General features: G+C 43.0%; 4 protein-coding genes across 6 annotated transcripts in view; 2 read left to right on the top strand and 2 right to left on the bottom strand.

Moving 5' to 3' along the window:
- Window positions 1-6,424, top strand: sbk3 (SH3 domain binding kinase family, member 3). Its single transcript, XM_080472349.1, has 4 exons — window positions 1-456; window positions 2,508-2,655; window positions 3,122-3,324; window positions 4,503-6,424. The coding sequence occupies exons 1-4, from the start codon at window positions 451-453 to the stop codon at window positions 5,286-5,288; spliced, it is 1,143 nt and encodes a 380-aa protein (XP_080328475.1). The 5' UTR covers window positions 1-450; the 3' UTR covers window positions 5,289-6,424.
- A 4,466-nt stretch (window positions 6,425-10,890) lies between these two features.
- mfap5 (microfibril associated protein 5) lies at window positions 10,891-14,676 on the top strand (the record flags this gene model as incomplete). Its single annotated transcript, XM_080472464.1, has 7 exons — window positions 10,891-11,023; window positions 12,017-12,091; window positions 12,203-12,235; window positions 12,363-12,410; window positions 12,525-12,612; window positions 13,892-13,965; window positions 14,051-14,676. The coding sequence occupies 7 exons, from the start codon at window positions 10,891-10,893 to the stop codon at window positions 14,161-14,163; spliced, it is 564 nt and encodes a 187-aa protein (XP_080328590.1). The 3' UTR covers window positions 14,164-14,676.
- Window positions 14,677-14,744: 68 nt separating this feature from the next.
- Window positions 14,745-20,711, bottom strand: LOC308114993 (adaptin ear-binding coat-associated protein 1-like). 2 transcript variants are annotated; one of them, XM_080472294.1, is made up of 8 exons: window positions 20,526-20,709; window positions 19,481-19,581; window positions 19,250-19,366; window positions 18,988-19,092; window positions 18,780-18,861; window positions 18,569-18,677; window positions 17,268-17,415; window positions 14,745-16,334 (listed from the first exon to the last, which is right to left on the bottom strand). In XM_080472294.1, the coding sequence occupies exons 1-8, from the start codon at window positions 20,624-20,626 to the stop codon at window positions 16,198-16,200; spliced, it is 900 nt and encodes a 299-aa protein (XP_080328420.1). In that variant the 5' UTR covers window positions 20,627-20,709; the 3' UTR covers window positions 14,745-16,197. The 2 variants fall into 2 exon arrangements, with proteins under 2 accessions (XP_080328420.1, XP_080328421.1); XM_080472295.1 differs by lacking the exon at window positions 19,250-19,366 and having other exon boundaries at window positions 20,526-20,711.
- A 2,473-nt stretch (window positions 20,712-23,184) lies between these two features.
- LOC308114376 (putative N-acetyltransferase 14) overlaps window positions 23,185-23,963 on the bottom strand; it is a 7,890-nt gene continuing 7,111 nt past the window's right edge. Inside the window, exons 4-5 of one of the 2 annotated variants that reach the window (XM_080471220.1) lie at window positions 23,717-23,832; window positions 23,185-23,621 (exon numbers count right to left, since the gene is read on the bottom strand). In XM_080471220.1, the coding sequence (XP_080327346.1) occupies window positions 23,571-23,621; window positions 23,717-23,832 (167 nt within the window). In that variant the 3' untranslated portion in view covers window positions 23,185-23,570. The remainder of the gene's footprint in view (window positions 23,622-23,716; window positions 23,833-23,963) is intronic. The other variant, XM_080471221.1, reaches the window with a different exon arrangement.

Below are 23,963 nucleotides of genomic sequence, written 5' to 3'. Positions count from 1 at the left end.
AGTAGAGTAGAGGGAGGAGGGAGAGAGGGAGTTTGAAATACCTTGTAGCTGGTTCACGCGTATTTGGCAGCATAACAGGAGAGACAGAGCGGGGGAGAGAGAACGAGAGAGAGTTGGCACAAGAGTTGGAAAAGAGAGCGAGAGAGAGAGTTCAGTGTGCGTGTCCTGGACAGAAGCACACAGTCATTATCCAGGTCTTGAGTAAACACCTATTAGCCTCCTCTATAAAGCTGCTGTGCAACTGCATGGGATCGTGGAACAAAGGCAAAAACATACTCCTAACCTCCAGCTTAATTATCAGCTCAGCAACAGATACACAGTAGATCTGGAGCACTGAAGAGCAGCAACCGTTACCAGTGACTGCAGCTTGTTGACAGGTTGAGGAATCTTCCATTAGATGCTGCACAAAGCTGAGACAAAGTGAACAGAGATCCTCCAGCCGAACAGAAGATGACAGTAAGTGTTGCATATGATTTAAATTCAACACCAAACTCTTTTTGCACAGTTAACCCATACCAATATTGCCATTGCATGCTCAGAAAAGACAGTATTCACGGTAGGAGACGACACAGAAGTTAAATCATACCCAGTTCGTGCGGACAGCTAGGAGGCTTAATAGATCATTTTAGATGTGGGTTTTTGCAGTTCAATTACGAGAATACATGCAAGCACTGCATTAATGCATTGGTGACTTTTTTTACTGTGTAAAGTGCTTAGTGTGTGCAGATGTTTGACAGAGCTTGTGTTGAGAAGATTTTCAGCTTGTGATGTTTGAAACTCCTACTGCTCCTTCAGTTTGTAAATGAAGTGAGCGCCATCAGAAGGAGCTGGTATTAAAATCTCACATCCATGCAGTGCAATGCCAACTGCCATTAACAAATAGAGGCTTGCTTAATTAGCACCCCCAGTTGTAAGGACAGGACAAATGCCAAGATGCTTCTGATGCGACAGTCTTGTTAAATGCTTTGTAAATGCTGAATGTATCAAAGCCAATGAAACTCTGGGAGTTGGATAAAGCTCCAGTTGCACAAAATTGTCAGAACCCAATAAATTAGACTGGTTTCACTTCAGTATCTGCAGAACGAAGAGCAGTTTATGACAATGTAATCGGAGAAGTCGGTGCTAACGACTCTGTAAGATTGTGAGAAAGCAATAAAAGCAAATAATACATTACTTATTTTTAGTTTTCAAAGGATATAAAAAGATTCCTCTGCAGAAGCATGGGGCGGTCTACAATTTCCTTGAATGAGAAAATGATCTAAAAGATACTGTCAGTTTGGGACTTCTCAAGGTCTTCAGTGTCACATAGAGATGCAAGTTGTGGGTCCAACCTGCAGCGCAGCTTCAATCTTTACTCTTGTGGTATTGAAACAGTCCATCATCACGGTTGTTTAAAATACAGCTGTCCTGGTAATATCTTTGCCAAGCAGTCTCCCAGACTGTCTGAAACCCTCGCTCCTATTTTTAACAACATATCAGATCTATATGTTTGTTTAAAAGCAACACATACCTCAGATTGATTTAATGTCTGACTGTCTCGCACGCTGTTACTCAGATGATTTCCAATTATCAAACTTAATTGTCATTTGGCGCCGCTGCCTAAGAGTTATTAGGTACTGATATATTTGACCGATCATTAACATGCCCATTAACTCGATACCCGATATAAATATCACAAACGTGTGTATTGTTTGCAAGCAGACAACAGAAGCGATTCAATTAAAATCTGAAAGAATTGCTCTCAGAGCTTGGTTACATAACGTATGGAAGGTCAGAAGTAAAAATATGTTATCCTCATGCGATCGCTTTATCTTTTGCGTTAAGCTGCGTGTCTTAGCTGTTCACACTCTTTCTCATCTGCTGGGGTATGGAGTGGTGGATCTAACTTCAAAGGACATCATCATGTATGTGACTTCACGAAGCGGAGCACGACGATGGAGATGGCGACTGAATGACAGCGCCAAATGTTCTGATCGGCCCGATAAGACATCACGCTGATGTCTGAAGTTCGGCCCAACTATAAGTCAATGGAGATAAAAGCAGATCAGCGGAAACCAATAGCGTAACCCAACATGTTCCACTCATTTCTGCCAAGTGCTTATCAGGAATCAGGATAGAGCAAGCGCCGCTCAACAGGTGTACAGTGGAAGAGAAATGATGGTTCCCCCCAAATAACGAGAGGAAGAATTTGTAACAAATCAATACTGCAACGAAGGAGACATATGAGAATCGACGTGTCATTATATCGTCATGTTGCAGGTTCATGTAATACATGTGAATGCAGAAACCCAAACTTTATTCTCTGAAGTTATCTATCACTGGCATCAACACTTTGCTCAAATATTGGCTTGTATTTCTGAACCAATCATCGTCTGAAGGCATTGTGCAATACTAATAATTTGTCTGTCTGTGTGTGTGTGTGTGTGTGTGTGTGTGTGTGTGTGTGTGTGTGTGTGTGTGTGTGTGTGCGTGTCTGTGTGTGTGTGTGTGTCTGGGTGTATTTCCAGACTGCAGCAGCTCAGGAACTTGACGAGCGTTGCTTCCTTTCGGCACAGTCCATGCAAAAGCTTAAAGTATCCGAGCACTTCCAGGTGGTGAAGCTCCTGGGAGAAGGTTCCTATGGAAAGGTCATGTTGGCCGTTCACAAGGCTCGAGGTTCGTACAAGACTCAACGTTGAAGGTCGAAGTAGTGTATTGTTCAGAATAGTAGAAGTTTATATCAAAATGAAATTACCTGAGTTTTAATTATGCCTTTAAATTCCTCCTGTTGGACGTCAAATATCTAAAATGTCATACTTTCTTTACAACACATTTATCTCGAGCTCAGGTTTCCCTCTTATGAAGAAAGTACACAAGTCGTGTGGGCTCGGTGTTGCCATCTCATAGTGCTCACTTAACCTTTTGCACTTCTGTTGCACTAATGAAGTGCTTTGCGACATTCTTTTGGATAGAGTTGCTGCAAGCGGGGTGTAGCTGTGAAACAAAGTCCTCCCAAAGGGGAAGTTATATTTGTTCACAGTGTCAATGATTGGCAACACTCGCGTTCCAGCAATGAAGACAGACTAAAGCTAATTAGGTAATGCATTATTCACCACGTTTCACCTCGTTCCATTCCACCCAGGAACTCCCATGGCTCTGAAGTTCTTCCCTCGACAGTCGACCACACTCACCTCTTTCCTGCGCGAATACAATCTCTCCCTTTCCTACTGCACTCATCCGTCTCTGACCCGGGCCCTTGGCATTTTCTTCTCCACGCCGACCTACTATGTCTTTGCCCAGCAAGCCGGTCTCTACGGTGACCTGTACAGTGTTATCACGTCAGAGGTCAGTTTGGTCGATGTGTGGCGTGATGCACAGTTTTTGTGTGTGGCTGGCCTGTTTCGCAGAAAAAGGCATTTATATCTGACTGATATGCAGAAAAGTATGAAATAACACTTGTAACAGCACTCAGGTTGTAGTGTGTGTTTCATCATCACAATGAAAAAAGATGTATTTGATTGAAGATTAGTTTTCAAAGTGTGGAGCTTGCCTCATTAGAGTTATTAACATACGTTTTAGAAATAACAAGTGCAACCGTTTTGCACTAGCACAGGATTCCCATGGTTCCCAACAACCATTAACAATAATATCCTATAATGTGAGAAACATTAGAAAACTAATGATCATAGCTCACATCTTCATCTTTGCGCACAGATCAACTGGACTTGTTTGTATGTTTTGGAATATGTTCGGCCTCTATTGAAGTTCCTTTCCCTAGATGGGCTAATTTCTCCAGGGAACAGCATGATCGGATGAAGTTACTCGGCTAATGGGCAAAATATATTTCTAAACATATAACCAACTCACGTTGACCTGATTGAATTGCTTTGAGATGCCTCTTACCTGGACAAATGACAACAAGCATGGAGACAGAATGTCATTTTTTACTAACATTTCACTGTTATCCAGTCTTTCTAATACTTCTGTTTCAAAAATGAACATGACCTTATTTTTTTCAAAAGTGATAAAATCATAGAGCTAATTAAGTTGTATGCGATTTTCAAAGATGTGATTTTACATTTAGAACAATGTCCTGCTTGAATAATGTCCATTGGACATGTTCAGCCCGGCTTTCTCAAAGAACCTTTTCCTGCTGATGAGAACCTTTTGAGCTCCCGTTTCTGTCAGCGAAAACCTGAGACATGCCCAATAACACCTAGCAACCCACCCATTTCTGCGTTGAGGCCCCTGCCAGTAACATAATAGTGTGCTGATAAGAGTAAGGGCGCCCTGCTCTTGATGAATCAAGTGGGAGTACATGAAGTAAAGCAGGGTTTTCCAACAGCGTCGCCAACAGTTATGGTGACACAGAATTCACTGCCTTTATGCCAGTAATGTAATGTGCTGACCAGATGTCTTGTGATTTTATTTTTGCATCTGAAACTGACATGGAGTGAATGAGAAATTGTTTGTATTTTCATGATGAAGCAGCGGCATCATTACAGATGGCTCATGTGTTTCAGGCTGGGGTAGATGAACACTGTGTCCAGAGGGTGATGGCCCAGCTGAGTGGCGCCGTTACACACCTGCACTCAATAGGCTTTGTCCACCGTGACATCAAGCCGGAGAACATCTTCCTATGCGATAGCTCCTGTCGCTGGGTCAAACTGGGAGATTTTGGCCTCGCCCGGGCCAGTGGCACTACTGTTCGAGCTGTTTGGTATGAGTCGCCCTTCTGCACCCCCGAAGTGGAACCAGCTAAGGAGGCTGAGAAGGAGATGGAAAGGAGGATGGTCGAGGGGACTGAGGACGAGATGGAAGACATTTGGATAACGGTGGAGCCCAGTATCGACAGCTGGGCCCTCGGCGTGCTCACTTACTGCCTGCTGACATGCTGCTTCCCCTGGGAAGAGAGCACTCACGACGACCGTGGCTACCGCAGATACAAAGAATGGTTCGACCGAGAGGCTGGACAGGGGGCGAAAGGGAGGGATGATGAGAGGACAGATGAGGAGGACAGGAATGGTAACAAAATCAAGGTGACGAACCAAAGAAGTAACCCTCTTCCGTCGCAGTTCGAGGGCCTGAGTTCGCTTGTCATGACTCTGTTCAAAGAGCTACTCCATCCTGAACCCAAACACAGAGGAAGCCCAGAGGACATCCTGAGCTACCTGGGAGGGCCGTGGCTGATGGAGACAGAGAAAGACGAGAAGAAGAAAGCAGAAGAGGCAGCAAAGGAGGCCAGACAAATCAGAGAGAGGGGAGGCTTAGAAGAAGAGCTGCTCAGGGAAGGCAGGGGGGAGAGATAAGCTTTGTCTCAACAAAACATTTTTAATAGTGATATTTCTGTCAATGACTGTAGATATAACAAGGAAAAAATATATAAGGTGCTGAACTTTTCATATAGTTTTTTTTTTTTTTTAAATAAATACATGTTCTAAAGGTACCACTTCCTTTGTTGTATATATTTTCGTGTGTTTTGAAAAATGAAAAGAAAAACTATTGTGATTATTGTATAATCAAAAACTAGCCACTGCACTGGTGTATAGAACATGAGCAGGTTGTGTTGCAGTTAGAATCAATGTTGTTTTACATCAGGATGTCTTGATTGTGCTGCTATATGCTGGTACAAGTACTGTTGATTGCTGGGAAGATGATATTTACTGTCCACTTCTATTCACTGCAGTCATTTTAAGCCCATTTGTGTATATTAAATGTTTTTGTTTCCTTTTGCAATTAAAACAAAACTGTATCTTTGTTTTTGTTTGAATTTTAAATTTAAAATTTTTAAGAAGGGTGTTTGCAGACACCAGATGAGAGCCTCTTATAACAGATCCCAGTAGAGTATGTCTATGGAAATAAGCAACATCTTTGACGTGGAGCCGCAACAGGTGCTGCAGAACAGCAGAGGCACATCTAAATATGGCCCAAACAATACAACCTGATAGTGACACCGGTGTGATCTTTTTCCAAGATTGAGCGACGCTTATCCCGCATGTAATACCTGCACCAGGAGGGAAAATGATTTTAGAGCTGGAATGACCCGATTGTCCTTGGCGTTATTGTCCAGCGAACACAACTGATTGAGCCGTTGACGGTAAATCAAGCCTCATGTGAGAGCCACACATGAGGCAGGCTGACCTCAGCTCTGTTTGGGTGGGGAGTTGTCCTATATCTGTCACATAGAACATTTCCTGGTTGAAAAATCACCTGCATTCCAGTTGGTGCACCCTCAAACGAATGCTGTGACTTTTCTAATAGCCACTTTGTTCCCCTGTCACCATTTAGTTATGTTGTGATATGAAACGTCTGAAAACAAAGTTTTATGAAAAGTGAAGGAATATTAGATTTACTTTTCCGTACATTACTTTGCATTGCATAATCGTTTTAGCTTTCTTGTAATCAGTGATTGCACGAGCACATTAAAAATTCAGTCTTAACTTTCACATTGCAGTGTGCGCGTCACATTTTCAGCTTTCAGAGAGGTTCCCCACTGGTAGCAAGCTGATAACGTGCAGTGTGAGTGTGTGTGTCTATCAGTAGTGCCTGTGCTAACCCCAGCTAAGGTCTACTCCAGAGGAACTTAAAAATAGACCCCAGGTCCATCTATTTACACACCATGCACATCATCACCTTCCACTGACTATCTGCACTTCGCAGGCCTCCAAATGTAAAAGTCAGGCTGCCTTGGCGTCCGCAGACCTGCAACAGCACAATCTGATGGGACACTGTGACCCATCTAGCTTACAAAGTCCCTCATCTCCGTTCTCTTTTTATCTCTGACCCCTGAGCAGATTACTTTTTCCTTTCTCCTGTCATCCCACTTCAACTTTATCTTCCCCTTTCATTTTTGCTTCTGTGGCCACGTGTACTTGCTGCGCTCTTCACGGTTGTGTTCCTTTGATCTCTTAACGTCTTTCTTCTCAGATGATCCCAACCATAAATCGAGGACTGGTTTAAAGCTGGGTCTTAAAGTTCACTTTGTTTACATTAAGCACCCGATATGCCATTTAGTAATAGACGCTTGGGGCCCGCTGTGTTCTGTGAACCCGCGGATAAATCCTCATATGACATTCAGGTGGGGAGTTGGAGAAGGAACTCAGGCTGACAAACACAAACACATGGCGCTGACCACAGAGACAATGGACCGCCAGCACAGAGATGATGGCCGAGGTGCAAATCTGCTGGCGCTGTGGGAGAACAGATAGCAGAGATGATGAAATCAGGAGAAACAAGGACATGTGGACAGATGGACTGCTGGCCCCGGCTAAAATCCAAAGCTCAGTTTACTCAGGTTGATGTATGTATTTTTCAAGTCATGACATACTTTGTCAAAGGGAAAGATCCATCCCCTCATAGAGAAAACCAGTAGAAGTGGAGACATTGTTTTTTTTAAGTTTTCTTTCCTTCTTTAAATTGAAGTCACTTTTTGAGTTTTTGAAGTTAAGTAAACTCAGTGATGTATCAGAAAATCAGTTTTAAATGCAGGCTAACCAACTAACACTTGTGTCACTATCTATTGCTTAAGATGTAAATGAGCTGTGTGCCTGATAAAGGTTAAAAACTAAACTTTTCCTCACACCACACTGTCACACTTATATTCTTAAAACACCATCTGATTTTCCACGCTATGTATTGTATATGATAGAACATATTCTGGTTTATGGCATTAGAGGTTCATTCTTGATTTTATTAGGTGCTTTGAGCAAAGCATGACTCGGGATACAGAGGAAATTAGCTGAGAAAAAGCCTGATGAAACAGATATTTAGATTTATATCCGATAATGGATGTCATATGGAGTGACACTGAGAGCTGCAAAAATCCGATACTGACACAAGAGACAGATTGATGGCCAGACTGTTGCATATAAAGAATTCATAGAGCCAAAAGTATGAAATGTATCCGTCCATTGAAGCCAAACACGGGGGGTCATCATGGCCTAATGTTTCTTGCGCCTGCCTCTTTCTCTGTCACCTGGCTACTTGTTTAGGTTCACTGACTTTAATTACCTTCGCAGTATTCAGAGTCATGATACTGACTGGCTGGCCATTAAATTATCACATTCACACAGCAGGAAGCACTGATGAGCAACACCGGATCTACTCTATAATGTGTCATGAACAGCAGTGTGCAAATGCAGAAGTCCAGTAGCCGTCCAGTTGTTTTTAATGCATTGCAAGTGGAAAGAGCCATGAAATAAGTAGCAGATGGTTGAAATGCAGAGACACTAAAAGAGAGAAGTGGAGCGAGGGAGGAGTGAGGCGGGTTGAACAGGAGGTCAGTGAGAGGGTATGCATTGCAGAGCTGACATGCCTCATGCAATGCCATTTAACTAATAAACAAGTGGAGAGATTATCATGTGTTTACTATCTGGCATGCTTTCCTTAACCATCCTGGTTGCTTCCTGGCTGCCTCGCCACCTGACTTGATTGCTCCCGTCTCCGTCTTCCTCCTCGGCCGTCTTTTACTGTCCTTCTAAGCTCGGCTTTCCCCTCACACCGGAGCAGCGTGAGCAGAGTGGCACGTCGATGTGTTCACACAGGATTGATAGTCTTTCTTGGCTACGCCGCTCCTCCATTTTGCTTACACTGCCGCCATCTGTCAAACTGTCAGCGGCCTCGCCCAGTCGACCTTGTTAGGGCCACCCCACACGCACCCGCCCCAGAGCCCATGTAGCCCCGATATGTCAAGGGGATGATGAGTGTCTCCCTCTTGAACGGGCTGGGCCCGCCACTGGGTGAGAGCCAGTGAGAGTTTTGTTGTTTGGATCAACATGGGTATGCGCAGCAATATTTATATTAGTCTGTGGAAGCCGATGCAGAGTCAAGTTTCCCTCCCAAAGCAGCCATGACAGTCCCAATGAAGAGCGTGCTTTCAACTCAAAGAGCCTGTGAGACAAAAAGGCAAGAACTGCAGCCTCAATAAGTCACTTTTTCAACTTTGCACAGGTAATCGCTTGGAAATTTCAAATCTCATTAAAAAAAACAGGGTTGCAGATAGTATATGCTATCTAATTAATTACATATATACCAAATGAATGAGCCCAAAAAACTTCATACTTCTGTAAATAAAATGCCTGTACCAGAAGTGCTGGACTAAGTTCTCATTTTGCCAGTAATTGTGCCAAATCTATTTTGATATTATACCATAAATAGAGTCAGAGGACATCAAAGGTGAAAGGGCTGGGTGACGACAGAGTGCACGTACCTGGGGCTTATCGAGGATCAGATGGCTTCTCAGGATCTGCATTCAGCACTTTTTCTTGAGAGAATATGAATGTGGTAATGGTGCAAAACGGCTCACAGACATAAACGAAGACATAAACACCTTTATAGATAATCACATGACTGTGACAGGCTCTCCTCTATTAAATCATCAGATGCAGACGTGGTCTATCTTCTCTTCTTAAACTGGCGTTTCAACCTTTTAGAAGAGAAGTGAACAGTTTACAAAATGCAAACCGGTATTGCCAGATTTCTCTGCAGCATTAAATTACAAACCCGAGCTACAGCGTGCAGTTGAGGATTGCAATGAATTAGATTAAAAGTTTATCTATTGCAATTTACTGCACTCCAAGATGACACTAAATCAAATACTCAGTGGAGGTGCATGAAGCTCCATGTTTGGTGGCAACAATCTATCAGAGTTTCATTTTAAGAGATTTTTCTACTAAACAAAGAAATACTCAGTCCTCTATTTGCTCAGCTAGTAGGTGAAACAAACAAAGACGTGATATCCTAATGGATTTGAATTTTCCTGGCTGTGAGAGACATGTAAATACTTCTTTCTTTACCGCCTGGCCAAGTGAACATTTTCACGTTCTGAAATAACAACTTCTTTTTAACTCACATTAGACTTGAGTAAGTGCAAAGCAAAGCAAAGCCAGACCTTAATTCAACTCCACTAGTTTATGACCTCAGTATCTCCCACTGATCCCCCCCAAACAGCAGGAGGCCGCGTGAAAGCCAACATGATCGCATATGAACCTTGCGCCACCTGCTGGTGGGTTAGGATAATACAGTGTCGGAACCAGATGGCAGTCAAATTGTCTTGCAAATACTCTAAGTATATTGGTCCAGATTAAAATCTTAAAGAATAAAAGAAGTCCTGATACCAGCATATACATTTATATAGTTTGCCATGTTAACTTTGTACATAATAAATATGAGCAAAGGTAATTCATTATAAATACTCACATTACCCTAATTGAATAGTATTTTGAGAGTCTTTGCAATTTCACTCACACTCAAACACATTTCCCATCTGTTTTGTCTCTCAGGGACATTTCTTTCTTGCTTCACATCATTTGTTTGGGAAACAAATTGCTATAATGTTATGTCTTTTTCTTTTAATAAGGAATGAGCTTTAAACCTACATACATTGTACAATAAAATCTTATGTACTTACCGTGCAACTTTGAGTAGTGTTCCATGAGACTACATTGCACTTTTACTTTAAAACAATATTAAAACTGTAAAATTAGATATTAAACCAAAGCTTTCTCTCATTTGAAAAGCATTTAGTTGCTGTCTGTACGAGCCGTTAAAGGCATTTTATATATTTCTGTAGGTTTTCATACCAAAGCACAATCACAAGTGTGTCTCATCAAAACAAGTCCAGAGTCATAAAGATTGTTTTTAATGTAAAGTGCATTCCAAATAAAATGTATTATTATTATTATTATTATTATTAATTATGTGAGGGATCATCACTTTGAAGGACTTCGAGCCTTGTAACAGATGATCTCGCAGATCAATGGATAGTTCAGGTACAATTAGAGTGGCCACAGCAAATGTGATGTGATTTAGGTTTTCTCGTTTTTGCAACTTTTCTGACATTGGGAGGGTTAAGCAAATACAGATTCATGCATAAAAAATGAAAAGCAAGAAAACTGTGATGAAAAGGAGAACATGGAGGAGGAGGAGGAGGAGGAGGAGAAGGAGGAGGAGGAGGAGGAGGAGGGTGCAGGAGAGGGAAGGAGCGGAAAGAAGAGAGGACACAACATTCATAAAACTAAAGCAGTTGTGGACGACAGCAAAAGTTGTGAGTACGAGTTAATTATGTTTCTTTTTCACCTGATTTTCACACATCTCATTGGAAACCCACGCAGGAACATCTGCAGATGCAAGATAACTCATATCAAAAGACGGCAATGGAAGGATGTGTCCTAAAGACTAGACATAAACATTAGAAATGGGAGATTACTTAGCGTGGTTGATACATTGAGTTTTACCTGTAAAGTTGTGCGATGTGCGGTTGATTGTCGAAATCAGCAAGTGTAAGCAGTGAAAAACATTTGCACACTGACGAGCAAAAGCTTCCAGCTCAATCAGGACAATGTAGAGTTTTTAACCCAGTAATTGCAAACGTATGTTTCTGGGAATATCTCTGCAGAAAAACTTATGACAAAAGCGCCATGCTTAGATTTGGCTGGTGGTGATTGTACAGTTGGAAAGCAGTGATTTCTTCTCTGAAAAGAAAAGAGGGAAAGAATGTGCGACCGTAACAGAGGAGGGGTGGAGGGCTGCTCAAAAAGGGCACAAAAAAAACACATTCTTTGGAGAGAACTCACATCTTGGACTCCAAAGTTGCACTGACACATCACAAGAGGAATGATGCAGGGCGGGAGACGAGGGAGGGGAGGGGGAAGAGGAAGAGGGGGATCAAGGAGTCAGGCAAGGAAGAAAAACAAATGGTCAGAGGTGAGGTGTTTTCTTTAGTTGCTTCACTGCTACTTTATCTAGGTGTTTACAAGCAGTCCAATAAATACTAGAGTAAATAAATGTCGGAAAATGACATCAGGCCCCCTTTTATAACGATGACAGCTCTCCAAGTCCACGCACTGCGCTGCACATGTGTGTTTTCAGCTGAAGCAAAACTGGAAGGAAAACATTACAGTGACCTGGAAGGTTGGGAGCATTTATATGCATGGGGATTAGAGGAAACATAAACAGCATTAAAAAATCATAGTGAGGATATTGAGCAGTTCCACTCTGTGAAATCATCCTGACTCTTTTCCTCTTCGGTTTCCTCCAGCTCGTAAAGCTTACCTCTTACAAGTTGAAGCAATGGGCAGCCTCCCAGTGGTCCTGCTCCTCTGCAGTTTCCACGGTAACGCTGCCAAACAGAACACACAAATCATCCTGTTTAATTACGGTTGAGTCGCTGTATGTTTGTTTTTATGCTGTGAAACACTCCCCTCATGTGGTTTCTGTTCCACAGCGCTCACAGCTGTAGCCCAAGCCCAGCAGACTGGTAAAGCTCTTCTCCTCATAAGTCACACTTTTGATCAGGACGAGTGACATTTGTCAGTCTGTGAGTCACTGACATGGGTCAAAAATGTTTCTCCAGTCATGATCATGTTTTCTTTCCTTGTTTCCAGAGAGCATCGTGCCACCTCTAGCCAACGTACCGACCACCGCACCGGCCGGTGAGTGACTGCAGATCGGAAATTCCTTTTAAAACCTTTGAAAGTTTCGGTGTGTTGTCGTCTTGTTGTGATTTACACTGCTTTGAAATGACATGTGCGTCTGGTTTTGTGCAGACTGCAGGGAGGAGATGTATCCTTGCACCAGGATGTACTCGGTTCACAGGCCCATGAAGAGATGCATTGGTGGTCTTTGTCTATACAGGTGATCTCACAGAGGGGCTGTCGCAGTCTGGCACTCGGTCAGGATAATGCGGTGCGCGTACATAACAGGCAGAGCAGCTTCTTGATGATTACAAAGAAAACTCAGAATCACTATGTAAACAAAGCAAAATAGTAACACCCATCTTCTATACTGCATTGTCCAACTAATTGTCACAGGGGGATGAAGCCGTTACCCTGAGATGGAAGAAAAGAAAAAAAAAAAAAAGCAGGATAGACTCTTGAAAGGTCAATCGCGGACAAAGAGAATCACAATTTAACCACAAATGCACAATTTGAACCGTGGGAGGCAAGCGGAGTACCCAAAGAGTGCCAACCCCTTCACCACTGTGCAGCACGATGAGACCAACTAAAGTATAACCGCGCATCGTGTGTCAATGAACTTTGCTTCATTCATTCTCAAGCTCCTGCAACTCAAACTTGGACGAAGCAGTTAAGCCCACATCCCACTGAGCTTTGACAAATTACAAACTCGGTTCATGAAGGAGTTTCCAAAATATCTGGAAACATTTACAAGAGTTTGCAATTTCCTTGCGTGAGTTGCAAGGCCTTTCAATAGTGTCACTTGAACTTCAAGCTTGGAACAAAAACAAAACTGGCCACATCTGTTAAATACTGACTTTGAGTGATTCAATCAGACCCCTTTTCCTATTTGTATAAAGTCAAGCACATAGCAGGACACTTTGGACAATGCCAGGGTTCCAACTTTGTGGCAGCAGTTCTGGGGGAGGCCTTATTTTCATTCCAACGTGACAGTGCACCAGTACACAGAGCAGTCTAAAGGACTCTTGTGCAAAACCTTCAAAGAAGGATGAAGGCTGTTATAGCTGCAAAAGGGGGATAAAATCCATTTGAAAGATTTTATATTTGAACACAGTCAATAGTCAATGTTGGTATAATGATCAGGCATCTGTATATGTTTGTCCGTATAATGCAGTATTATAGCCGTCACAAACACAAAACTTTCTCCATTTAATTTGCATGAATTAGAAAGCGATTTACCAAAACCTCCTGCTTGTCAGTGTGGTCTTCATCCAGGTTGGGCTCCTCATCCAGCAGCTTCTGCTCTTCTTTCACAAGCTCGGTTTTGCTTCAGGAATGATCCCAAAATGATTGCTTTTCTAAAGGAGCAGAGACTCCACATTTACATGTTCAAGAACAAATTGTGTCCCTCCTCCATTCACTCTCATGACGTTTATTTTTTTGTTAATTTGTCACAGACAGCTCTGTTAATGTTGAAATATATCCTGTTGCTAATACAGCCTCCTCCGTGTCTATGTGATCAACAATGAGATCTGTGTGAGGACTGTCTGCCAACAGGACGAGTATCTGAAAGGTGGGACTGCCGGTGTGCATAACAAGTCAGCTATGTGTTGCGTGAACGCACAGTTGAAGAAATCTTTGTCTTGTGCACGGAACAGCTGAACAGTGCAGGGAGTTGTCCGGGTGGCCGAGACGCATCGAGAGGTCAACCTATAGGAAACGCTGTCGCAGTCGCCGTGGTAACCCCCAAACCTGGGAAAACAAGGCCTGATGTTGCCCAGTGCCGCGACGTGACCACCTGTGAGGATGGTGCCCCCTCAGAGACGCAATCCGGGGGCGGCATCATAAAAAACAGCCCATAACACCATAAATCCAGTGCTCTACACCTGGACACACACACACACACACACACACACACACACACACACACACACACACACACACACACACACACACACACACACACACACACACACACACACACACACACACACACACACACACACACACACACACACACACACACACACACGGGTGCTGAGTCATATCTATGTTTATGTATTAGTCTTTTAATTGTGTGTGAATATCGAATGTTTGCTCATGTTGTTGGACACAGATCATGACCTCCGTGGTTTATGATCTGTTTAAGGTACTGTAGTAATGGGCCTATAGCAGCACTGAGTCATTTCATTGTAAAAGAAAGACAAGAAAGAGGTTGTAGAGAACCCCCTGACAATCCAGTATTATGTGCACTATTGTATTCAATAAAGCGAAACTGACTTTCTTTGTGGGGTTTTAATCTATTGTTTTTGTTGTATTTCGAGAAAAGAAACGACAGCAAAGGAAACTTCAAAGTGTTTGATCATTTTCTTTGTATTTTTCTTTGCATATTAGCATCCATACACATTTACATTTTGAATAACGTGTAACATTTGGGAGAAATGTATATATAATTTGGACAAGGAACAAATACTGACAAACACTGTTCGGGGTTTACACTAAACACGGTCTTTGTTGTGCTCCAGTCAGAAACCCATCAGGAAACGTCTCGTCAGTGCACATGTGCGTTTGATACCAGCATGACATAATCCATTGCTCGGTACAAGACAAATATCACAACTAAACACTGCGTCAAGCACAAGTTTCGTTCACACCGCGTCCGTCTGCGTCCAAACACCATTAATAACATCACATCTTTACATGGAATCGAAGTTCACAGTAAAACTCAATCGTACAGTGCAACATGCTGTGTTTGATCACCGTTCTCACAAAGAATTAAGGAGATTAAGCTTTTCTCCAGACTGACCATACAATGGAGAAACACAGACCTATTCATCGAGGAGGAGGAAGGTCGTGACCTTAATGACTCACCAGTCGCAGCTTTAACAGCTGTGTTGAGTGGAGATGACATAACACGGACTAAATCATCGGTTTCCCCTTGAGGCAATGATAAAAGCACTTGCTGCCTCCTTTCCTCCCGCTAACACCCTCTCCACTCCAACATTCCTACCTCCATGTGTCTTGACTTACAGTCACGACAATGCACACGGCTCCCGTGACCCGTCCCCGGCGGGATATGAGCTCGACGGCTGCGGAGCCGCGACGGCCCAACGGAGAGCGAGTCTAGTCTGTGAAACCGTATTCTTTCAAGTAAAAGCCTTTTGTGGTAAACTTTGCGATCGTTTGAATCTCATATTAAAGAAGCCCCACACAGATTTCTACACTCACTACATTGACAGACTCGACTGTCAGTCAGTGCATATAGTCAGTCCCACTTCTGGAGACTTTCAGAAAAATAAGCTACAGTACGTAAAGATAACGACAACAATGACAATAATTACAAACCACTGACAATATATATGTGTACACATTTAAAATAAATATTCTCTGTACATAAACTTCATTCATTTATATATTACGATTAGATTTGATCTTTAGATGTCGATTAGATCCCCCCCTCCCCGCTGCTGCCCTCTAACATGTATATTCTAAGAGAGAAATAAGCTCAAATAAAGAGGAAAAGGAGGAATTGAAACATGAACGGTCCAGAGAAGCGTAGAGGGGGACAGGAATGCCAAGAAGGACGAGACAACTTGTGTTTCCGAACGTGTCATTTTTAAGACTGACGTGAGGTAGGAACAAAAAACCCGGGAGGAATTGAATGCGAGTAAAACCAAGACTGGGAGGGTCACCCTGCTTGGCAGGGAAAGATACAGGACCCGCGAGCAGGAAGAAACAAAGTCGTAAGAAGAGCTGCATACAATTGTAGAGAGAAAGGAGGGAGGAAAACGGAATGAACTTCCCCTCACTTCGAGGAGACGGAATCGAAGTCACCCCACAGGTCCGGACTGGCTGTGGAGGTGGAGGTGGAGGTGGAGGTGGAGGTGGGGTTGGATGGAGCCACTGAGTTGGAGTTGCTGGAGTCCAGGTCGAGTAAACATCCTGGTGGGTAGAAATCAAAACGAGAGTTTTTTCAATTAAGAGACAAAAACAAATGAGGGAATATTTGTACCTAATTAGTCGACAATTCTGTGTTTTTCTGTCCGTTTTTGGTGCTGTGAATACATTCATGTGGAAAAAAAAGAACCGTAAAAAAAAAAAGAAGAAAACATTTCAGGGAATCTGAATACTTTCCGTGTCCACTGCACCTGAAAGTTTTGGCACCACTTTAAACATAGTGAAAATAATAGAACTCCATTTCGTCCCAGCTGAAAGCATTACAAAGGTAAAACTTAAAGCAGCGAGTCTGCCCAGAATACCTTTTTGTTTTTTTCTTTACCGGACACTGCCTTAACAGTTTAAATAAAATCTGTGAATATATATTGGAGCACATCATCCCAAGCTTTAAATAATTCCAAATGGATTTCAATTATTCAGAAGCCACCAACCAAAGTGTGTGCAGCGTCGCCGTACTCAGGCGACTGCAGAGAGGAAACTCCTCATCCAAGCGCGTGAAAGCAGGGGCGGTGTGCGCGGCTGCACCCCGCAGGGGACACATGGCGAGCCGGGACACTTTATGGCCAGTAGGTCAACATAACACTGCACTCACCACTTCCACTATAAAAACCTGTGGATACAGGAGCTCTACTGGAAACAGACCCCCGATGGGGGACGGATTGAACACAAACTTTCGTCATGCGCTTCATGCAGACCACCGACACGAACTTCCATTGTGTACCACATCGAGGCGGCCGAGCCAGGTTGGGTTTCATGATTCTCTACAAGCGAAACAGCTGCTCCCAGTCAGAAAAACCCACAGAACTAAAACTAAAGAACATGATGTCCTTACAAAAAAAACAAAAAAACAAACTACGGTTGATAGTTCGGTCTCATGATTATGTGTTTGACCTCTCCTGTTGGATGACAATTACTTACCGGTGTCATTTCCTCCCGCTGATGGCTGTGTGTTGTGATTAGTAGATCGGGATGAGGGGGGCGGAGCTAACTTGCCTCCCGGGGGAGGCGGAAGAAGCCCGAGACCTCCTGAGCTCTGCGGACGAGACCTGTCCTTCTTTTTGGATTGCTGTGCAGATTGGAGAAATAACACTGAGCGTAAGTCCAAAGACACAGTACACGGAGGCTGGTACTTCAAAAGGGGAATGGCTGTGTTCACACTTTCTTTGATCCAGACCAAAATAAAATGCAACTGCGTGCTGCTCCTGCAGGACCCGCATGCAAAAATGTTGTCATTTAATGTTTAAATGAGTCTCTTAGGACTTGAGGTTGTATGTGACCACATGGATTCTTCTGACGTCTTGGAAGAGGCACACAAGATCACAATTAAGGTTTTATGGAGTTTCTGGGCTGCTTTTCAGTTATATTGAGTGTGTATTACAACTGAAAAACATGTCACGCATAATGTTTATAGCCACAGTGGGATGACTTCATACACTCGCGTCTCATTTTCTAAATTGCTCAAATTAGATTAGTTTCGAGCTTGTTGCTGTGCCCACAATTTCTCTGCACATGGACAAATTATATCTCAATACATAGGCCCTTTTGTTGAGATTCCCTCAGTGAGACCCATTGCCAGTGGTCTCAGTTTTCTTTAAAATAATCACCAAGTGCTGAGCAGCATTCCTTTTAACCATGACAATAAGTCAATAGCGACAGTTGGTATGATTCCTTTTTTTTTTTTTTTTATCTGTCCTGTCGTCACTCCTCCTCTGCTAAAGTGGTGAGAATCACTAAGGCAACTTGGCAGCTGATTTCTGAGTCCAGCGACCTTCCAAGAAAACATGCCAGGCAAGCATTAAAAAATTTTTTTTTATTCCTGTCATTTTCTCTTGTGGAGCTGTGTATACACGACCCTATATAAATGTGAGAATTTGACAAGCATGTCTTTACTGGGCTGCATCTCAACTCTTTTTGTTCGGAATGTAAAACTGTGTCAAATCAGTGGTGACAACTCTCCTGTTGTACAAACCAGTGTAAAACCATTTCATTGTGTGACGCATCCACACTTCAGCTGAGCCAAACTGAAGATTCTGAAGCAGTGGGATACACGCTTACACAAATAAGAGGCACACAAAGTGCAAGTGTGAACACCGATCCAGTCGAGTGTGAAATCAACATGAAATGGACCACAATGAAATCAAAGGAAAACAAAGATATGTCACAGCCACTGAATTCTGGAGGGAAGATTTAACATCGTATAGAATAAACAATAAGAGTACCCCAATATTAAGTGTAATAGTCTGTCCTTCTTTGAAGCCCAGGTCCAGTTTGGGAGTGGTGTCGGGAGCCTGAGCCTGCTTGCTAAATTCATCTTCCTGCTTCACCCACCTGGCAAAGACAAGAGAAAAATAAAAATAAAAAAATACTCAGGGAAATCCTTCACTGTATGACTGGCAACGTTTCACGACACAATCTAGGAAAGCTGTGTACTTGAAATGGTCCTGAAGCGCCACGTTGAAGTCAAAGGCATCGCCTCGGTCTCCAAAGCCAATGCCGATGAACGCGCTGCGGCCTGGAAGCCAAGAGAACGCGACAGGGACAGAAGGCAGACGTGTAAAGGGCCGAATAAAATCGGCGACACCCTGACAAATATTCACCAATTTAAGGATTTGCAAAAAAAAGCAAAAATTGGACATACCGTTGTCATCCTGAATGCGGAGCACAAAGTAACGGCTTGAGTCGCTCACTGTTTCCACTGTAATGCCAGGGTATTCGTCCACTGGAGCCTGGGCGAACAGCTCCCCTGGAGATCAGAACAAAAAGACCAGTTATTATCCGTGGAGCCAAAATGATCCGGAGGCATTCTGGATCAGGAAGAGACACTTATCTAAATCCTTCATGTTGAATCTTAAGTCTTTTGTCAGTGTTTTCAGTGTACAGTATTATTGTAGATCATGTACTGTCTTCATTTCTACTTCTTTTGTTTTCGATATTGTGAGAGACTTCTTTAGCTCCCTCTCTGATGCAGACTCTCGGGGTCAGCATAAATCTGTTCTCTGGACTGCAGGCTGGGTCACCTTGGAATAGATGAGTAACAAGAGAGCGGCGTGGCGGACATTAGACTACACAGTGAAATCATTGGCAGCAGCGGCGGTAAACAATATCGCCCACCCTGTCTGAGTCGGCCTCACCAGAGATTTTGTCTTCCAGTTTTACGAAAGCCACTTTGCCCCGGGCCGTCACGCGCATGCGTCCCGTCCAGTCGGGAGCATCCAGCTTCCAATCAGCTGCCCTGTGTGACACACAAGGAGGCAGGCGGCGTGATGCAGGGGAATTGGTGGCAGCGGTTTATCGTGAGTGATGCTGACAGAGGACAATACGCGAGAGCTGGGAAAGTTACTGTTATGATTCGGCCACGCACACACGCGCACACACACGCACGCACACTCATTTTCTACGTCAGCAAAACGTGACTAAGGTTTCAAAGTGGAATTTCACTACCACATTAGGTTGAAACATTACATCACCAACCTTACTCACTATACAGACGGTCACTGGTTGACCAATCATGTGTCTCATGGGACTCGGGCTACTGTTTGGTTGTGGTAATGTCCAGTCACAAGCAGCTGCAGCAGGACAAGCCAATGAAAGATGAGGTAAACAATCCAATGTCGACCTTGTTTATAACACTCCTCCTCAATGGTGGAGGCTCATGGGCTGAACTGTCTTTCACTTGGGGGGCAATCTTTCCCCATGCAGAACGCTGCTTAAGTGTCCTTGAGCAAGACACTGCCTGCATCACCACGACGGGAGGTTTTCTGCTCCACAACATGATGCTTAAAGGCCAAACAAGGACGGAGGGGGTGATAATCTCATGTTGGCTTTCCCTGTGAAATCACGTTGACTTATAAGCAGTGGACGCATTGTTTACGTAGCGGAGGTGTTTAGATGCAAGCCGACAGACACGCTGGGCTGCAGCCCCCCGCTGATGTCGTTAACCGACGCCCCCCCCCCCCCCCGTCTCTACGTGACCTTGTACACACAGCAAAAACAACTAGCTCACACACTCCGTCCTCTGCGCGAGCGGTGGGGATGAACACGGTGGCTCGGTCGCTCAGGCAACGGCTCCTCGCGGCTGCCGCACCCGAACGCTTGGTCAGAAGCCCCCCCCCCCCCCCCCCCATCCCCATCCCCACCCCGCCTCCCTCCGGCCTGCCCCCCCGCCGCCCCCCTCACCTGATGGCCCGGTTCGATGCTCTCGGAGGGATTCGGTAAACGTTGACTTCGGGTTTGACGCAGAGGATCGATTCGTACTCGAGCTGACCCTCAGTCGCCATCTTGACTTCTACTCGGTCGGAGTAACGCCGGTGGAGGCGGCGGTGACGGTGAGCGTCCGTGAGACGGTAACGGGCTGCGTCACCGTAATGCTTGGTGTGTGCGCGCACCGCCGGAGCAGGTTGCGTCACCGTAATGCCCAGTGTGCGCGCGCACTGCCAAAGTAGCCTGAGCGCATAATTCTTTTAAAGGGACAGTTCACTGACTTCACAGAGAAAAACGACATTTATTAGAGATGTTCGATACATAACATTGGTTTCCCCTCTGATTATGGTGCAAAACGGTAGCTGATATGCAGATACCAATTCATCACTGACATTTTGTACTCAACAGCAACAAAAAAAACCCCATCATGTTTGAGTTTAAGACTAATCTTATGTGTGAATATTATTTTTATCTCAGGGGCCACACACAGCCTGATTTCATTTTTGGTCTGGTGAAATAGTGCCATAATAACCTTAAAATTTAAACTTTGAAGTTTGTTTGTTGTTGTTGTGGCACTGAGTATATGAGATGAAAATTTTGATATTTTCATAAAACCACAAAATACTACAGAGAATCACTACAATCTTGAAATGAGCAAATACCACCTGGTGCAAAATACAGTGAAAATGATGACATTGCAATGTGTGAATATTAGAAAGAAAACATTAAATACTTGCTTTTTTGATCCATTCAGTTAGGTTTACATAGTTTTTGTGAGTGTAGTAAACAGACAACACCCCAACTCGAGATTAATAATGCCGCAGTGCAAAGCTTGCTACTTTATTGCTGCAAAGGATGTTTTTAAAAACATGCTGATTGTGGCACAAATCATGCAGCAGGTTTTTGTCAACATTAGCCTCAAGAAAAAACACTGTTGCAGGATTTCAGATCTTTTACCAGATTTACCAAATAAAGCTCAAAGTCAATACATCCATCCATCGATCCATATTTGAGTCCAGCTGACAATTGGCATTGCAGAGTATAACCTGGACAGGATCCTTGTCCATCACCAGACAAGCACACACTCACACTCACACCTATAGTCAATTTTCGAGACACCAAATTGACCTCACATGCATGGTTTTGGACTGTCGGAGTAAATTAGAATACTCGTAACATTCTCAAACTCCCCTTGGTGTGTGTGTGTGTGTGTGTGTGTGTGTGTGTGTGTGTGTTTCCATACAAAAATATATATACCCAATTTGTGGTAGTACAATTCCATGGGCAACTCCTGATGGATGCATGGATATTAGTTTGGTGTCGATGGTGACCAAAACAACATTGTATCATGTAAAAACATTGAATTTCAATATTATTTTAGGTGAACATGTTTTTCTTTGTCTTTTTTCCTTCCTTTCTTTTAAACACTGAAAAAATGCTCCACAATTCAAAGAGCTCCACCTGGGCAAGATGGGACTATATCTCCTTCCACTTGCCATTGTAATCAAACTCCAGCTGCAAAGATCATTGAGTCAAAGGTTAAGATCCATGTTGAGGATGCAACATCACAAAAAAGTCATGTGCAGAGCTTTTTCAGATCTACTTGTCACTTCATTGAAATAATTTGTAGTATTTTTTTGATATTGGATCAGTGGACCTGCACATCACTTAAACAGAATTACACCAGAGGGAGTGCTGTTGTACTGAATATCAGCATGGCTGTGATTTGACTGTAAGCATAGGTTCTAATGCTGAATGTAATTGAATGAGGACTTTAGTTGTGATTTATACAGCATTTACATTCCTGCCACTAAACCACAAAGGGAAACTTTATGTACAATGTTTTTTTTTTGTTACTGTGTTTCTACAAGACCATGATCAGATCCTTTGAATCCTATGGATTGATTTATTGGTGTTATTACCATCAACTGAAACAGCTACAAGGCGGAGTGACACAGCTGTGAAGTGTTGAATATCTACACTCATAAGATTCTTGAACTAACTGTTCAAACAGTGGCTATTATTCCAGCACTGCTTTGTTTTATTCTCCTGGTAAAGCGAAGGCCCGTACCTGAATGTGAATTTAAAACTTAATCATTCCAGTTCTAAAAACAGAATAATAGGCATTGGAAACACTCAAAACTATAACAGATTTGAAGCAATTACTTTTATGGTTTCAGAAGGTTGTGTCACCTCATTTTTCTCACAGTGGTTTTGTCCAGTCATCCCCAACCAGCACAGTGCTCATTACCACTGTGCAGAGCAATCCCTGATGATATCAAAATCATGTCTGGCCTTTTGTAAATAGATACTTTAGAGAGATTTACCACAGTCTAGCACTTGTCCCGTGTACTTCTATAGCTACAATAGAGAGTTTGTATAACTATCATAGCTGCAATTTGGGTGTGGTTACTTGCGTCCCACTCAGAAATGTAAATATAATTTTTTTTTCTCTGTTATTGGGAATCTAGTATGAGAAAGAAAGGAGAAGAAAAAAAAGAAGATTTTGGGCTGTTTTGCATCATGTTGATGGTTTATATAAATTAGCAAGGAGTTAGCAAAAGAGAAAATCTGTTGTGTTCCGAGGAAGTTGACATAATGTGTATAATGACTAGCCATGTCTCACACAGGGTTTCATTGCTCGCATTATTCATTTTTTATTTTTATTTTTTGCCGGAATATTTGCTACAATGATTGACATCAGCAATACCAACAACTTGCAGGCTCACCTTGTCATTTGTCAAAAGAGTTAACAAATAAAAACCCAACAAAAAACAGTACTTTATTGTGTTACAATACTTTATTTTCATTATTTTATTCAGCCATATTTCAATATTTGAATAGAAAAAAGCAAGCAGAAGCTACACAGAGTTAAAAGCCTTGCCATGATGTGAAAGCACATTTTTTCTCAGTTTCGGTCATTCTCAGTTTAATAGTTGTAGTGATAGACCAACACAAGTATCTCTCTTTTTTTTTACTTATCTACTCTGGTAACACCCGATTAGATTACAAGTATACATTTCACAGTCCAAGAAGCTTGAAGGCGTCCCTTAAATCCTCTGTTTCACAGGGCTGATGAGGAAAAGGGACAGCACAAGATCACGATTTGAAACACACACTTAAAGGATTAGTGTGTATTGGGAAGCACCTGCTGTGTCAAAATGTACCTGGAGGATGCGTCTGAGTTTTCTGCTGAGGCGGATGGAGTTTCTCTGCAGCTCATCCCAAGGCTTAAACCTGCTTTGATTACTCGCCACAAACGTTTGCCAGCAATAGAAATAATCTGAAGAGAAAAGACAAACTAATTGTTGACATCTTGACAGATGATTGCAGGGAAACAATGGCTCTTGAGGTGGAATAAAACAGTTCCTGGCTTCAGCAACAAACACACATCTGCTTCATTTTTGCATCTCA

Source organism: Lipophrys pholis (assembly GCF_963383615.2).
Source record: "Lipophrys pholis genome assembly, chromosome: 9".
Lineage (NCBI taxonomy): Eukaryota > Metazoa > Chordata > Actinopteri > Blenniiformes > Blenniidae > Lipophrys > Lipophrys pholis.
The sequence above is the reverse complement of the archived record's forward strand: the minus strand, read 5'-3'. Positions and strand labels throughout refer to the sequence as shown.

What these genes read in the sequence shown, in the direction of transcription:
- sbk3 (XM_080472349.1), top strand. An exon ending in GGCCGTTCACAAGGCTCGAG is followed by an intron (nt 2,656 to 3,121) that starts GTTCGTACAAGA and finishes CATTCCACCCAG; the next exon opens with GAACTCCCATGGCTCTGAAG. An exon ending in ACAGTGTTATCACGTCAGAG is followed by an intron (nt 3,325 to 4,502) that starts GTCAGTTTGGTC and finishes CATGTGTTTCAG; the next exon opens with GCTGGGGTAGATGAACACTG.
- LOC308114993 (XM_080472294.1), bottom strand. Translation starts at nt 20,626, where the DNA reads ATGGCGACTGAGGGTCAGCTCGAGTACGAATCGATCCTCTGCGTCAAA. An exon ending in AAGAAGTAGAAATGAAGACA is followed by an intron (nt 19,093 to 19,249) that starts GTACATGATCTA and finishes TCTGATCTCCAG; the next exon opens with GGGAGCTGTTCGCCCAGGCT. An exon ending in GCGCTTCAGGACCATTTCAA is followed by an intron (nt 18,678 to 18,779) that starts GTACACAGCTTT and finishes TGTCTTTGCCAG; the next exon opens with GTGGGTGAAGCAGGAAGATG.